The sequence below is a fragment of the Galeopterus variegatus genome, unplaced genomic scaffold (assembly GCF_000696425.1).
Source record: "Galeopterus variegatus unplaced genomic scaffold, G_variegatus-3.0.2 Scaffold496, whole genome shotgun sequence".
Classification (NCBI taxonomy): domain Eukaryota; kingdom Metazoa; phylum Chordata; class Mammalia; order Dermoptera; family Cynocephalidae; genus Galeopterus; species Galeopterus variegatus.
The window spans coordinates 68,931-85,295 of record NW_007726607.1 but is presented as its reverse complement, the minus strand read 5'-3'; the positions used below and the strand labels follow the sequence as shown (position 1 = coordinate 85,295).

Sequence of the window (16,365 nt, the reverse complement as noted above, 5' to 3'; positions counted from 1 at the left end):
TAATGGAATGAACCTACTGTTCATATGGAAAATGAGGAGATAATTTTGAATTGTCCAATTTACTCGGATCCTCTGTGGGAATGTTTAGTTTAATGACTGTATAATTATTTGTGTTATTTTATAATCTTTTGGGAATTCAGAGAACTGCCACGCTAACCAAAATATCGAAAGAGAAGGCAAAAGCCACAAAGCCGAGGCAGGCAGCCCTTCTGGTTGCAGCAAGTGCTCGTAGCTGAGGCCTTGCCAGCAGCTCTCCCTCCAGTGGCCTTGCCAACTTGGAGAGGGCAGCCCAAGCTGACTCCTTTAGGGTACTGCCATGGCGTGGACCACACCATAAAAATTCAAGTACAGAAGTGTTGAAGGTGAAGTCTTCAGGAGTCTCACCTCCACTCCTATACCTACTGCCTCAAGTTTGCTGTTTACCCTTCCAGAACTTGTATCGCACATTAAAAATACTTTTTACAAATGGGATCATATAATCCATAAATGCTTTATAACCTGCATTTTTAAAAAAATTTTTGCCTTATACCATGGACAACTTTCTATGTTAATAAATTTATATCCACTTCATCCTTTTTAAGGCTGACATCAGAGGTTCTCAATCCTGCTTAAATATTAGATTCACTTAGGGAGCTTTAAAAAAGAAAACAAAAACAAAAACCAATGCTCCAAACACATCTAGACCAATTGATCAGCATCTCAGAGGGAGGAGGCCTAGATGATTTTATTTTTATTTTTTTGAGGTCATTCTAATGTTCAACCAGGACTGAGACCCATGTGTCTTAACTAGTACTCTATATTATAAGAACATACCACAATATATTTAACCAACACTGTACTGATGGACAGTTAGGTTGCAAGGTCCATCCTTATACCTAGATATTCTCATATTGTCTGCCATACGTGTAAACACACATACTTTGTTCACCCACTTTTTATAAAGAAGTTAGTTTTGATTAAAAGTAGCTCTCACTGGAATAATCCAAATTTAAGTATAGTAAACACCCACTGTAAAAAAGCTTAATATTTAAAATCATTCTACACAAAACTGGCTATATAATTAGTAGGACCCAGTGCAAACTGAACATATCGAGCCCCTTGTTCAAAAATTATTAAGAATTTTCAGACAGGGACAGCTGAGCATTAAACCAAGTACAGGGCCTTTCTAGGTGCAGGTGGTTTGCCCAAGAAGCCAGCCTGGCTTCTAGGATATGTCTGATTATTTGATCATAAAAGTTGAAGAAAAGATTTTTATGATGAGTGAATGATTGTACTTTTAGGATCTTTTCCAATTGAAAACTTATGTAACTCTTAGTAACTCCTGTGTGCAGGACAGTACGTGCTTTAGTGTTTACACTGCATAAAACAGGTATTATTATTGCCTGTTGAAAGCATTACAAATGAGTTTTTAACTATTAATATAGAATGAAATCTATTGTACTTGATACCAAGGAAAATACTAAGAAGTATTTTTCTGGCTTCTTTAACTCTTTTCATATCTATCTACATTAGTCTTAGGGAGAGGGTAAAACAAAAGACAGAACAGCAAGGTAGAATAGGGACCTAAGTCTCTTAACATCTTGCTCAGAAATTGAGAATTCTCTGGATATGATCATTCTCCTTCTGTCCCTAAATTTGTTTGGCATATGACTTGCTACTAAAATACACACTAAAATATACAAACTAGAGAAGAAAAATAGGCTGCTGCATGGCCCCTTAGCTTAATCCAATGGCCACCATTTATATTATGCCCTCTGAAACATATTTCAAGATATTACTGTTCCTGTTTTCCTTGATACTGAATCTCAGGTTAGGCGGACTTGCCCAAAATCACAAAGAAGCAGAGCCTGTATTCAAACCCTACCTCCATCTGACTAAAAAGGCAACGTTTTTAATGCTAAAAATAGAGGAGAGGGGAGAACACCATGTGAAAGTGGAGACAGAAGTTGGTGTGAGGCATCTACAAGCCAAAAAACACCAAAGGTTGCCAGCAACAATCAAAAGCTGGGAGGGACGCCTAGAACTGATTCTCTCTCAGAAACTTAAGAAGGAACCAACCCTGCCAACACCTGGATTTTCAATTTCTAGACTCCAGAACTGTGAGAGAATAACTTTCTGTTGTTTTAACTCCCACAGTCTGTGGTACTTGGTTACAGCAACCCTAAGAAATTAGACCATCAAGCGTCTGCTTTGGTGTAATAATGGGAGGCTAGGAAAGGTGAGGATGATAATTATTACAAATCATGCTATTTGTCCCCACCATCCCCCACACACTATACACATACTGATTGATGTCCACGGCACACTGAATGCTCTGGAACACCTGCATACCTCTGCTTTACTGGTTGTATACTTACCAAGAGTCAAGTACTTTAATTTAAAAAATAGAGAAGAACTGTATTAAATGTTGTGTTAATCCATTTTAGGGTAGAAAATAAGAGAGTTCGTCGAAGGATGAACACTATTTTCTAGGTCCTGACAAGTTGACTTTTTGTAATCCTAATCTAATCTACAAATGAGCTAAGCAAATCACTGATAACCGTGATAGAGTTCGTCGAAGGATGAACACTATTTTCTAGGTCCTGACAAGTTGACTTTTTGTAATCCTAACCTAATCTACAAATGAGCTAAGCAAATCACTGATAACCGTGATAGCCCCCCCGACAGTACTCAAGGTATGTCAATACTGTACAGAGTCGTTTGTATATATTAACTTAAGATCTCATATCCCACAAATGGCGAGGTCTAATTTTAAACTCGAGTTGTCTGGCTTAAGGGCTGTGAATATGGGCCCTAAGGTAGACTGCCTGACTCTTGAATCACCTGAGACCCACCCGGACCACACCTGCCCTCTGCGAGCCACATTTCCCCATCTTTTATGGTCCTTATTTGTAACTGTCTTTGAACTGACTGATTCCATTTTTTAAAACCTTTCTTTCCTTCCTTACTTTTTCCTATTTGGGGGGTACCGTGCACATTTGACTCGCGCCCCGAGTTCGCAGGCTCACGTGTTTCCGGTTTCTCCATTGGGGGCGGGGCAAGACGCGCGAGCCTGCGCTTAGCGGCCTCAGGCCCGCGCCCTTGACGCTGGGCCTCGGTTGTCCCCTCCGGCTTGCCGTCCTCGCAGCCATGGCGGCCGCCGCGCTCCCGGTGTGGCTGGCCTTGCAGCCAGGGACCAGGGCCTTGCGTGCCTTCTCCACCGCCGTGTCCCCGGCCACTCGCTCTCCGACGCCTATCCCGCGTGAGTGTCTGCCGTGTCTCCTCCGGGTTTTGGGAGAGGTGATATGATGGCTGCCGCGGTGGCGGAGCCACAGCCGCCCGGGGGAGGCCGGTACTTCCTCTATCTGCCCGCGTTGGCCCGCCTCGTAGGAAAGCCGCTGATTTGGGGCTGTCCTCTGCGCCCCTGTCGTCCCATTTCTAATCTCCGGCCTCTGCCCCTGGGTCCTCTGGGCGCTTGCTCAGAAAGCTTGCTTCCTTACCCCGTGACCTGCACCTTGCGGTGCTTCCTCCGATGGCTGGTGGCACAGGGTCTCTCGCTAGTTACTGGTGCTCGGTAATGTTTGCCAGGCAGTGTTGAACCATCGATTTCCCAAACATTAAGAGAGGCGTACGAGATACAGCTGTGCCAGAATAAACTACAGCTCTGAACTTCAAACCATCAAGATGGGGTGACCTTTATTTGACAGGTATTATTAAGGTGACCTTCATTAAGCAGAGATCATAGGGATGCTTGATAGCATTCTTGCTCTGGAGAAATCTAGCGGTAAATACAGATTTATCAACGGAGAAGTTCTATGCACGTGAGAAGTGCTGTGATAGAAGTGCAAATAGAGTAACGGGAGCATTGAGGAGAAGCCAGCAAGAGTCAGGAACGGTTCGGCCAAGGAGTGGGCACGTCCAGTTAGTCACCAGGTCCTATCCGTGCTGCCTCCTATAACATTTCTAATTTGCTTTCTTCATACTACTAACTGCCCAGTGTAGGCTACCATCTTTGATTAGGAAATTTCCTCTCTTAACTCTTGTGTTGAATTTTCACGACAGCCAGAGTGAGGTGTTCAGAATGCAAATCTTGCCATGCTAATCCCTTGTTCAAAATCTACAAATAGTTTCCCAGTGCTTTAAGATAAACTAAATTTCTTAATGCATCATAGTGGTTCTTCATAGTGTTAACGCTTGTCTATTTTAGATTTGTATTCATTCTTCTTCACTCTATGAATACTTAACTCCTACTTTGTGTTAGGCAGTGTTCTAGACATGGGATACATTAAGGTCCCTGACCTCGTGAAGTTTACATTCTTTTGGGGAAGTCAGAGTATAAACAAGTAACCAACTAAATAAAATGTCAGATAGTGTTTAGTGCTATCAAGAAAAATGAAGCACAATATTGAGAATTATGGATTGGGGGAGTTGTGGCTATACGGTAGGATAAGATAGGGTAGTCAGGAAAGACCTCTCTGAGGAAGTGACATTTGAGTAGAGCCTAGAGCAATGCAAAGATCTAGGGTGAGGATATTGTTGGCATGGGGAACTACAAGTTCAAAGGCCCAAAAGTGAGAACCAGCTTAGGGGTGTCATCAAGAAACAAAAAAAAGTCCAGTGTGGCTGGAGCAAAGTGAGAAAAGGGGGGAGCGTAGTACAAGACATCAGAGAGGTAAGTAATGGCTGGACCTTGTAAGGGCTTGTAGGCCTTCAATTTGAATTTTGGCTTAGATTTTACTATAAGTTTGGGGTCATATTGGAAGGCTTTGGACAGGAAAGTGATGTAATGTGACTTACACTTTTAAAAGGTCACTAGCTGCTGTGTGGTGAACTAACTTCAGCAGGGTAACAGTGGAAGCCAGAGACCCATTTGGAGGCTGTTGGAAAAGTCCGAATGAGGTGATGGTGACTCATGGTGGAGAAGGTGGTGTGGTTGGATTTGGGCTATGTTTTGAAGGTAGAGCTGATAGAACTTACTGATGGATTTGATGTAGGGCTTGAGGACAAGTCTCAAAGAAGCCTATTAGATTTTTGTCCCGAGCAATTAGATGAATGGCAATACCATTTACAGGAATTGGAAAGACTGGAAGAAAGGGAAGCACATTCTGTTCAAAGAGAACAGAAAGTTTTGAGAAAGATTAAAGGGGCTAGTACTGAAAGTTCGGTGTAGCTGTGGAACCCTGTAAAGGGTGATGAGGCTGGAGATAACGGTTTAGAATATGAAGTCTTGTATGGTGCATTAATGTCACCTTACCTCCCTGCTTCTTAGTTTTCTTGACTATAAGTGATCTCTAAATAAGATTAACAGTAGCCATTTACTTGTTGTAATGAATAATGTTAAATGAGATAATAGTGAAAAGCATTTAGCACAGTGTCAGTATGTGTAAGTTTTCAGCTCAATAAATATAGCTATTATTATTTTAGCATAGCAAAGTATTTATTTAGAGAGGCATTAGGTAATATTTTAGAAGGTATATACTGTATGAAAATAATCTACTGTCTTCTACAGTCATGTGATTTATTAGGAATGGCTGTGATTTGGGGGCTGACTGGTTGGCTCAGTTGGTTAGCATGCAGCCTTTTAATACCAAGGTTGCAGGTTTAGACGCACATACCGACTGGCTGCCAAAAAAAAAAAAATGCATAAAAAGAGGGGCAGTAGGAATGGCTGTGATTTTTGCTACTGGTATCATAGCATTGGCAGATCTAATATGCAATAGAGAAGGAAAAACTGAAAGATTTTTTTTTTTGGTAGAAAAAATAGAGTAATTCCAAATATGAGCAAGTATTTTTATAATTAGAACATTTCAAACCAATTATCTTTAAAAATTCAAAATAATTTTTTCTAACTAGATATTTTAACTTGGGAAAGTGAATTTATTTAACTGTGAAACTTGAAATTTACTGAAAATATTTCTTTAGATAAGTTCACTATATCAGTGATCACAATAAACTTTATATTCAAATAACTGTAGAATGTTCTTAACTATTTCTGACTTTTTAAGAATATGCTTATATTTAAAATATTAAACTATTTTGTTTCTTAGGCATTACCTCCTAGGGCAGAAAAAATGGCTGTTGACCAGGACTGGCCTAGTGTTTACCCTGTTGCAGCACCATTTAAACCCTCTACAGTACCTCTTCCTGTTCGAATGGGTTATCCAGTAAAAAAGGGCGTGCCCATGGCAAAGGAGGGAAATCTAGAACTCTTAAAGGTAAGATAAGTTGCTGGTTCGTTGGCTAAGATTGATTATACCTAAGTAAATGCTGATCTCTCTCCTACTCCCATCCCCTGTACACTTCAAGGTTCATTATATACCAGCTTGTTGTATTTTAATTTAAAGTATTTTCCAGGTAATAATGGATGTTGTATTTTGATTGTCCATGGTAAAGAAGATTCACAGCATCCTAGATGTTTAAGATTGTCATTAATCAGACCAGTGGCTTCCCTTGTGGCCTTTCTATCTTATCTTTTCTACATTGTATCTTTCAAGTGGAACTAAGAAAAGTGAAATAATCTAATTTGAAATTGAGAATTGGGAAGTGAAGTTTCTACTTTTAAAAAAGAAATTTTAAAACTTTCTGTTTAGAAGGGTAGAATATTGGGCCGGCCCAGTGGCACACTGCTATAGTGTGCCGCTTGGGAGTGTGGTGGCGCTCCCACCAAGGGTTCGGATCCCACATACAGACCGGTTCTCGCTCACTGGCTGAGCGAGGCGCGGGGGCAACACCGAGGGTTGCGATCCTGTTGCCGGTCCCAGTCCGGTACGGGGGCGACACTGAGGGTTGCGATCCGTTGCTGGACACGGAAAAAGACAAAAAGGGGGAAAAAAAAAGAAGGGTAGAATATTGTTTACTATTATTGTAATAGTCCACCAAATTTAACTTCTTTATTGAAGCAAAATAGGTCGTATTAAATGCTTCATTTGGTAATATATATAATGATTTATGAACTGTAGGGTTTTTTTAGAGAAAATATAAATGCTTAGTCTGGGAATGTATAAATGCATATTAGTCTTGGAATCTTAGATGGGTTTCCTTTTGCATACAACGACTTATACAATGGAAAATGAACTGTGTTTTCCACTAGATGCGAGTCTTCTTTGAAAAACAGAAAAATTTACTAAAAGGTGATAATAAAAAGTGAGATGGGAACAGGGAGAAGGGGTACTCTGCTGCCCTGTGTTTTCCACTAGATGCGAGTCTTCTTTGAAAAACAGAAAAATTTACTAAAAGGTGATAGTAAAAAGTGAGATGGGAACAGGGAGAAGGGGTACTCTGCTGCCAGAGACAGGGCTAAATGAAATTTGGAAATAGGAACATTTTGAGAGAGATAACAAAGAAAACATTGGGGGAAAAATCTTTTCTTCAAATGAAAGAGAAGAGAACTTATTTTAAAGAGAAGGTCTTTGGAAAATGTTACTGTGTGAGAAACAGTAGCAGTCTATTTGTAATAATGCTGATGGTTGTGAATGGTATTTTAATAAACATAAAAATCCAAACATTTAATGTATGCTGTTATTCCTACTGATGGTGTCATTGAATAAGCTTGTTAACTGAGCAATATATGCAGAGTGCATAGAACAGGGCCTGTGTAAGTCCATGTAAACATTAATTATTATTTTTTCCTTTTATGATTTTGAGGTTTATATTTTTATGTTTCAAAAATAAATGTACTGACAATGAAGCTGCTCATCCCATAATCCCAATTTTCAGTGCCTATTTTCTCTTGATTAAAATAAATATTTTCTGATCAAGATTCCTGGCATAATTCTTGGAGTAACTTTCTGCTTGTGCAAATTTTCTTTCCAAATGAGTCTCTTTTAGCTAGTTTCTCTTTATATTCTAAACATTCAAGAAATGTGCTAGTAAATGTTAACTACTTGATTGAAAGAATCAAATCTCTAACTTTTCATTAATTTTCATTGACCCCATCAATGTTAAGTAGACTTTTAATGTATCATCATAAATATATTTCTGACTTTACTACACTGTTCAGTTAAGATTTGCTAGCTTCATTTATTGTTTTTGTTTTGTTTTGTTTTGGCAGCTGGCAGGTACAGGGATCTGAACCCCTTGACCTTGGTGTCATAACACTGTGCTCTAACCAACTGAGCTAATTGGCCAGCTTCTCATTTATTCATTTATTCAATTCATAAGATGTTTATTATGTACAAGGTGTAAATAATACCACTGGGATAATTAGACAATGATCCATGTCCTTAAGTGCTTTCAGTTTTATAAGGGAAATATACATGTATACCTATAGATTTCTGGCAGGAAGAATACTATAAAAATGTTTATTTTTCCAACCTGATTGTCATTATAAGATACTTTGTAAAAGACGATAGATTTATACCATCTGAAGACAGACCAGAATATCATCATAAGTTACTTGGTACTGAATCTATATTTTAAGGAATTCATTTCTTTAATTAACAACATCTGTGATATAGAATTAATACTGTAAAAAAAAACTATCAAATTTTATTTACTACATAGTTTGTTGGGCATATGATTTAGTTTTATGAGAAAATTATCTTTTTCATTTTTTTAAGTCATTGAGCTAATTTATTATTTCAATTTCTCTGTTTAAGATCCCCAATTTTCTGCATTTGACTCCTGTAGCCATTAAAAAGCACTGTGAAGCTCTTAAAGGTAAATGGTTGTTTCCTTATATGCACTTTATATTGACTTTGAACATAAAATTAAGAGTCTCAGTTCTAATGTACTCTATAGCCTGGCATTCTGTCATTGTCAGTTTCTCCTTTTCTGAAAAAGGATTTTTAAGTTGTTTTTAGTGAATTGTTAGATGTCAAATCAGCAAATTGTTTTTGCCAACCACTCCACAAGGTACTATGAATAATGAATAGAATTAGAAACCATAATCCTTGTTCACAGGTGAGTTAGGGACTTACTGTTAAGTTACAGAAAGCACATATGAGGGTACTTCAAAAAATTCGTGGAAAATAGAATTGAAAGATAATATGAATCTTTTTGTGAACTTTTTGAAGTACCCTAGTACATAAAAAGACTGAAGAAAATATTGCAGTTTTTTCTCTTTTTTAAAAATAAATTTTATTGTGTGTATTTGAGGTGTACAGCATGTTACGTGATGCATACAGACAGTAAAAGGTTACTATAGTGAAGTAGATTAACGTATCTGTCATCTCACAGTTACTCTTTTTTTGTTTGATTTTTGTGGCAAGATTACCTAAAATCTATTAATTTAGCATGAATCCCATATATGATATAATTGTACCTATAGTTCTCTTTTTGTGCATTAGTTCTCTAGACTTGTTCATCCTATATTTCTGTGATTTTGCATCCTCTGACCTACGTATCCGCATTTTTTGCCCCCCCCACCCCTGTTAACCAATGTTTTGTCTTCTATGTCTATATATTTGAATTTTTTTTTTTTTTGGGGGGGGATTCCACATATAAATGAGATCATGCAATATTTTTCTTTCTGTATCTGGCTTATTTAGCATATGTCCTCCGGGCTCACCCATGTTGTGGCAAATGGCAAAATCTCATTCTTTTTTATGGCTGATAATATATTCCATTGTATGTATGTACCACAGTTTCTTTATCCATTTATCCACCAATGGACACTTAGGTTGTTTCCATATCTTTTGAGTTTTTTTGTTCTTTTTTTTTGTTGGCTGGCCGATATGGGGATCCATACCCATCACCTTGGTTTTACAGGGCTGTGCTTTAACCAACTGAGCTATCCAGCCAGCCCTTGTTTCCATACCTTGCCTATTGTGAATAATGTTGCAATGAATGTGGGAGTGCAGATATCTTACAAGCTGGTGATTTCATTTCCTTTGGGTATGTACCTGAAAGAGAAATTGCTGGTTCATGTGGTAGTTCTATTTTTAATTTCTTTAGAAACCATGCTGTTTTCCATAATGGTTGTGCCAGTCTACATTCCCACCAACAAATGTACACCCTCACCAACAATTGTTATCTTTTGAGTTTTCGATACTAGACATCCTAACAGGTATGAAATGGTATCGCATAGTGGTTTTTGATTTGCATTTCCCTGATGATTAATGATGTTGAACACCTTTTCATATACCTTTTGGCCTTTTTTTAAAAAAAATTGGAACATAGTTGATTGTACGTATCTGTGGGATACAGCATTGAATATCAATACCTATGTGCAACATGTGATGTTCAAATCAGGATAATTAGTATATTCAACATTATACAGTGTACTCAATTTCCCTTGTTGGCCATTTTTGTCTACTTTGGAGAAATGTTTATTCATTCAGGACTTTTGCCCATTTTTTAATTCAGTTATTTGTTTTTATACTGTTGAGTTGTATGAGTTCTTTACAAATTTTGGATATTAACCCCTTATCAGATACACGATTTGCAAATATTTTTTCCCAAGGGTGTTTTTCTTCTAAAGTTGCAAGACTCATAGAATGGATTCACATATCTCTTCTCTATGTGTATGTATATTTGTGAGTTATTTAGGAGAAAAAGTAAGTTACTCTCAAATATTTGTGTGTATTTTCTAAAAACAAAGATATTGTCTTACATAATCATAAGGTAATTATCACAATAGGTAATCAGCATTGATATGATACTCTTATTGACACAGTACTATTATTTCATCTATAGACGTTATTCAGGTTTCACCAATTGTCCCAAAAATGTTCGTTATAGCAAAATAAAATCCTGGATCATGGATTACATTCAGTTGTCATATCTTTTTAGTATCCTTTAATGTGGAAAAGTTCCTTGGTTTTTCTTTGTGTTTCATGACACTATGATTTTTGAAAAGTTTAGGCCTGTTATTTTGTGGAATGTCTCTCCATTAGAGTTTGTGTGATGTTTTCTCATAAGTCAAGCTATACACTTTTGTCAGGAATACCACTGAGAAATGTTGTGTTTGCAGTGTAGCATCTCGGGAGCCACATGATGTTTATTTGTCTCATTACTGGTGATATTCACTTTGATGACCTGGTTTTAACTGCTTCACTGTATAGTTATTATTTTTCCTTAATTAATACACATTATTAATATATAAATAATAAGTATATGTGATAATAAGTATAGAAAGATACTTTGAGATATTTAAATATCTTTTTAATAGACTTTATTTTTATACTAGTTTTACATTTAAAGAAAAAATACGTAGAAAGTACACATCCCCCTCCCACCCCCCCCACACACTGTTTCTCTCTCTCTTTTTTTTTTTTTTTTGCATCTGGTTGGTTCTCCTATTATTAACATATTAGCATGATACATTGTTACAATTATGAACAAAATTGATACTTTATTATTAACCAAAGTTTAATTAGGGTTCCCTCTTTGTGTTGTATAATTCTATGAGTGTGTAATGTCACATCTTCATTATTACAGTACCATACAGAACAGTTTGGCTGCCCTAAAAATCCTCTGTGCTCCACCTATTCATCCCTGCCTCCTCTCCTGAAAACCTGGCAACCACTGTTTTTGTTTTTTGTTTTTTTTCTCTCTCATTACCTCAAACATTTATTATTTCTTTGTTCTGGGAATATTGCAGTTTTGCCAGCACAAGCAAATCAATATAATCCACACTGAAGATGGTGTGGAAAGATGCCAAGTAGCAGAATAGTCAGTGGGTTCAGTAATGGGATACTTCACAGAAAATAGTTATCTTGAAGAAATCGTTTAAATTAAAAAAAAAATTAGAAGTGATACATGCATATGGTAAATCAAACACTAGAAGAGCTTATGATGAAAAGCAATAGCCTCATGTACTTTCTTTCTCACCCCAGCCTCTCATCCCAGAAGTGTTCTCTTTTATTAATCATTATTTAGTTCTTGTATTTACTTCCAGAGAGAGAGAAAGAAAGTGTGTGTGTGTTTATTTATATATATTTATATTATATACCCTATATGTAGTGTATGTATACTTACTATATGTACTTATATTTATAGTAGATACTTTATGTATAATGTGTATGTATGTGACAGAGAGAGACAAAGATAATATATATATAAATAAATAAATAATAGAAGTAATTACCACAATATGATTATACTTCCAGTTCTGGATTTATTGACTTTGAACAATATCTATTGATTGCTAGGTATAAACATAGATTTCATGCACTTAAACTACTACTCCTTTTCCTTACTACATGCATGGTTTTTTGTTTATGGTTCTGTGTTGGGGTTTTTTTTGTAATTATGTACATATTCCAATTTAATTTCTGATCCAGTTTGCATTGAACTGTATATAGGATAAGCACATTTGAATTGCTTCAGGTTTACAGCTATCAGTGATTAATTATATAGTTTAATTTAAGAGTTAGTCCTTTGGATAAAGTCTCAATATAGTCATGCTGATATGAATGTGATGTATAAATAAGTATATTTGTTAAGACTTTTCAGGAAAGAAAATGAAAACCTAGAAACATTTCACAGGTAGCCTGATTATGCTGGAAGGAGAAATAGGATAGTGAACATAATTTTGATTAATTTTGAACTTTTGGGAGGGCTTGTCATTCAAAAAATTATAAGGAAGAAGATATAAAGAAGATCCTACATAGGAAAAATGTACTTTATTTATGTGGTCCTCTGTTTTAGGACATTAGGTTGCTTTTTATCCCTTTAGTGTGTTTCTATATTCATTTGTGCCTGGAATTGGACTAAAACTGATCACTGTTACAAATTTTTGCCCCATTTGGTACAAATCATATATCACTTTTTGATCCTTTTTAAAGCCATTTAATAAATGCATTGCACTGTGATATATTCCATTTTCTCCTTTTTAAACATGTTAAGCTGTGTGTTTATAATCTAGAAATTAGTCATTTTAATGAAATATTTCTACAGTACTTCCTAATCATTAAATGAGAGGGTTTTATACAGCACATTCAGAAGAATGGCATTATATTTTATAGTGCTTAAATGAGTATTTTAATCTTTCCTTAGTTATGCCTTTACACTTCTGCCAGCCTCTGGATTTAGATTGCATCTTCCAAATAATTCAAAGGCTTTTCAAATTTTTCTTCTCAATTTTCTTTCAAAGTAGGTCATTTCAGATTTTATATCTAACTTGCACATGGAAAGTCTGAAGTGCAGGAAAGTTAGGTAATTTACCAACTTTAATAATCAGCAGCAGAAGTTAAATAAAAGCCAAGGTTTTCCAAAGTCTAGTCTGTTGCTCTACCTATCAGATGAGTAAGGGCTAATAGGAGCCTATTATGTACTTTCCAGTTGGCTGTGTTTTTTTTAACATATGTAATTTAAGTAATTTAATTTAAAAACTGTAATTATCATCTGGTGATTGAAATGACTTATTCACAGTTAAAAATATAAAAATAAAAAAGATTCAGTCTAAACCCAAGAGCTCATAAAATTCCCCAAAACTAGTCTCTCTTATAAAGCACTTGACATTGATACATCTTATAGTGCAGGATATTGAAATTAGTCCATGATGGGAATGAAATTCAACCTCAATCTTGCTCTGTTCATTTTTTTTAAATGTCAAAATGTTCTTAATTGCAAAGATATTTTTTTCACCTCAGTGTAACTGAGTATTGATCTTTTAAACAGGATGTTTAGGGAATGGTGTGAAATGTACTTAATTTGCTAACGTGTATTTAGTCCCACATATCAGAGAGTCTTGTAACCCAGAGTAACATTTTGCTGACTCTAATTTCAAAGCCTAAATGGGAGCTAAATATAGTACCTACTATAAGAAAATTGTTAGCTTGGGGAAATGTTATTGACAAAGTATCTCTCACTGTCCCTTAGATTATCACCTAGAGGAGCTTCCACATCTGCCTGTGATTAAGACCAGCCTCTCCTGCAGTCATGCTTTTTTTGAGGAAGCATGGATCTATGAGGTTTAAAGTGTTTGACCTACGAAACCAATACTTGTAGCTGTTCTTAGAATGAGCTATTTAAGGAATGAGGTTTCCGTTAAGGAGAGCCTGATAGTGCCAGAAGTTTTCATCCCAAGCTAAAAGCCCTCTACCACAGTAACTTGATAGAAAAAGGCAAGATGAAATCAGTTGTTAATATCTGAGGGAAGCTGGGTGCTACCTCTTGTAAGTTTTTTTCCCCCCACAGTTGGGGCCTGAGTTTACACCTCTGTGGTGGAGATAGAATGAGAGCCATGTTCACAGTGCTTGGAACTTCATCTTGTGGCCATGATCTCAGACCCAATCCCACTCCTCTCTAGTCTGCCTTGCCCAAATACGGGAACAAAGCTGTTCCTCTTTCCATTTAGCCCCATTGGCACATAGAAGTCACATAGAAGAAATATGAGTTACTGTAAGGATCCATTTAAGGATGACCTAGGCTTTTGTACTGGTATGAGTTGAGGCTGTATTCAGCTTAGTTTCTGGAAGATTGTTGACCATATCTCAGTTCCCTGTTAGAGCTTTTGTAGAGCTTCTTTCAAGTCTCTTCATCTGATCTTTAGCAACATTCATGTGGGAGTGAACTGATATTATTTGTTGCCTTTTCAAAAACAATAATGCTCTGGGCACTATGAACTGTTTTCTTTTACTTGGTATGGAGGAATTAATCTGTCCCATAACAGGTATGTGCAAAGCTATAATAACCTTCTATCAAGGTGCAGTTCCCTTTTAACTGGACATATTGCTCCCCACCAAACCTGAAATGACTTAATCATTCCCTTAATTAAATTCCATAATTAGGATGCACCTAATAAGAAAAGAGATGAGAGATGATGATGATGTATATGTAAGGTTCAGCAGAAAATCTGTTCCTTTACTTATGTGACCTCAGAGTAATTTCAGTAATTTGGTATTGTCTCATAGCATGCATTACAATGAGAATTTACTTGAAAAACTATAGTTGAGATCATTTTTTTTAATTTTCAGATTTCTGCACTGAGTGGCCAGCTGCATTAGACAGTGATGAGAAATGTGAGAAGCATTTTCCAATTGAAATTGACACTGCTGATTATGTTTCATCAGGACCATCTATTCGAAACCCCAGAGCACGAGTAGTAACCTTAAGGGTAAGAGATTTTTTTAAAAAATAAGAATCATTTTAATACATTATTCAAAAATGCATTTTGTACGTGTAATTATAAAGCTAATACTTACTTATCATAGAAAATTGTAAAATATAAAAGTTTTAAACTGTAAAAATTGCCTATAATTCTCCTGTTCAGAAATACCCACCGTTAACTACAGTAGCTCATTTTAGTAAATATACAGCCAGACTCTGTATATATTAATGGGATGATATGTTTGGTACTCTGTTCTTTTTCACTTAGCAGTAGGAATTAAACATTTCCCAATATTATTAAACATTCTTTACTTTCATTTTTAATGGCTACGTAGAATAACATATAAATGAAGGTCTATTGTGTGGCAAGACAAGAGTTTGAGGTTGGGGGTGAAATGGTGATCAATTCAGACATAGCCCTTTTTCTGAGACTAAGGAGGGATATACAAGCAAATAATCCATAACAGATCCACCATAATCTATTTAAGTTATAGATACTATAGGAAATTTAGGCTTTTTAACAGTTTTTTTTAATCAGAAAAATGTTGCAATGAATATCCTTACAGATTAATATTTGTATATAGTCTAATTATGTTCCTAAGATAACTTCTTAACTGAACTGTCAGGTCAAAGGATGTAGCTCTTTTGAGGTTTTTGATATGTATTATAAAATTCCTGTAGGAAATATTAAAATAAAAAAAAAAAAAAACACTGGCAGATTGTGAGATAGCCTATTTTCCCGTTCACTTACAAAGCTAGATATTATTACCTATTAATTTCATAGGTAAAAAAATTACCAAATATTTAAAAGTTGTGTGTTTTTGAATACTAGTGAGGTTGAGAATTTAATTCCTTTCTAAAATGCCTATTTTTGTCACTTGCCCTTTTCGATGGTGCATTGGTTTCTTGTACACTTATTTTCTTATTTCTTTTTAGAACAGCTTTATTGAGATATAATTCACATACTGTAGAATTCACCCTTTAAAGGGTCAATTCAACGGTTTTTAGTATATTCAGAGTTGTGTAACTATTACCACTACTTCAGAAATTTTTATCACCATAAAAAGAAACACTGATAGCAGTCACTCCCTGTTACCCTGTGTCAGCTATTCCCAAGCTCCTGTCAACCACTAGTGTACTTTCTGCTTCTGTAGACATTTTATAGAAATGGAATCATACAATATGTATTCTTTTATTTTTTTTATTTTTTATTTATTTATTATTATTATTTTTTTTCTTTTCTTTTCTTTTTTTTTTTTTGTCTTTTTCCGTGTCTGGCAACGGATCGCAACCCTCAGTGTCGCCCCCGTACCGGACCGGGACCGGCAACGAGATCGCAACCCTCGGTGCTGCTCCCGCGCCTCGCTCAGCCAGTGAGCGGGAACCGGTCTG

The 16,365-nt window shown here is 36.2% G+C and overlaps 1 protein-coding gene across 1 annotated transcript in view; it reads left to right on the top strand.

Annotated features, from left to right (window-relative positions):
* The first annotated feature begins 6,048 nt into the window (after positions 1-6,048).
* Positions 6,049-16,365, top strand: part of MRPS35 (mitochondrial ribosomal protein S35) — a 36,196-nt gene continuing 25,879 nt past the window's right edge. The window contains exons 1-3 of the mRNA XM_008569426.1: positions 6,049-6,194; positions 8,577-8,637; positions 14,841-14,980. Of these exons, the coding sequence (XP_008567648.1) occupies positions 6,051-6,194; positions 8,577-8,637; positions 14,841-14,980 (345 nt within the window). The 5' untranslated portion in view covers positions 6,049-6,050. The remainder of the gene's footprint in view (positions 6,195-8,576; positions 8,638-14,840; positions 14,981-16,365) is intronic.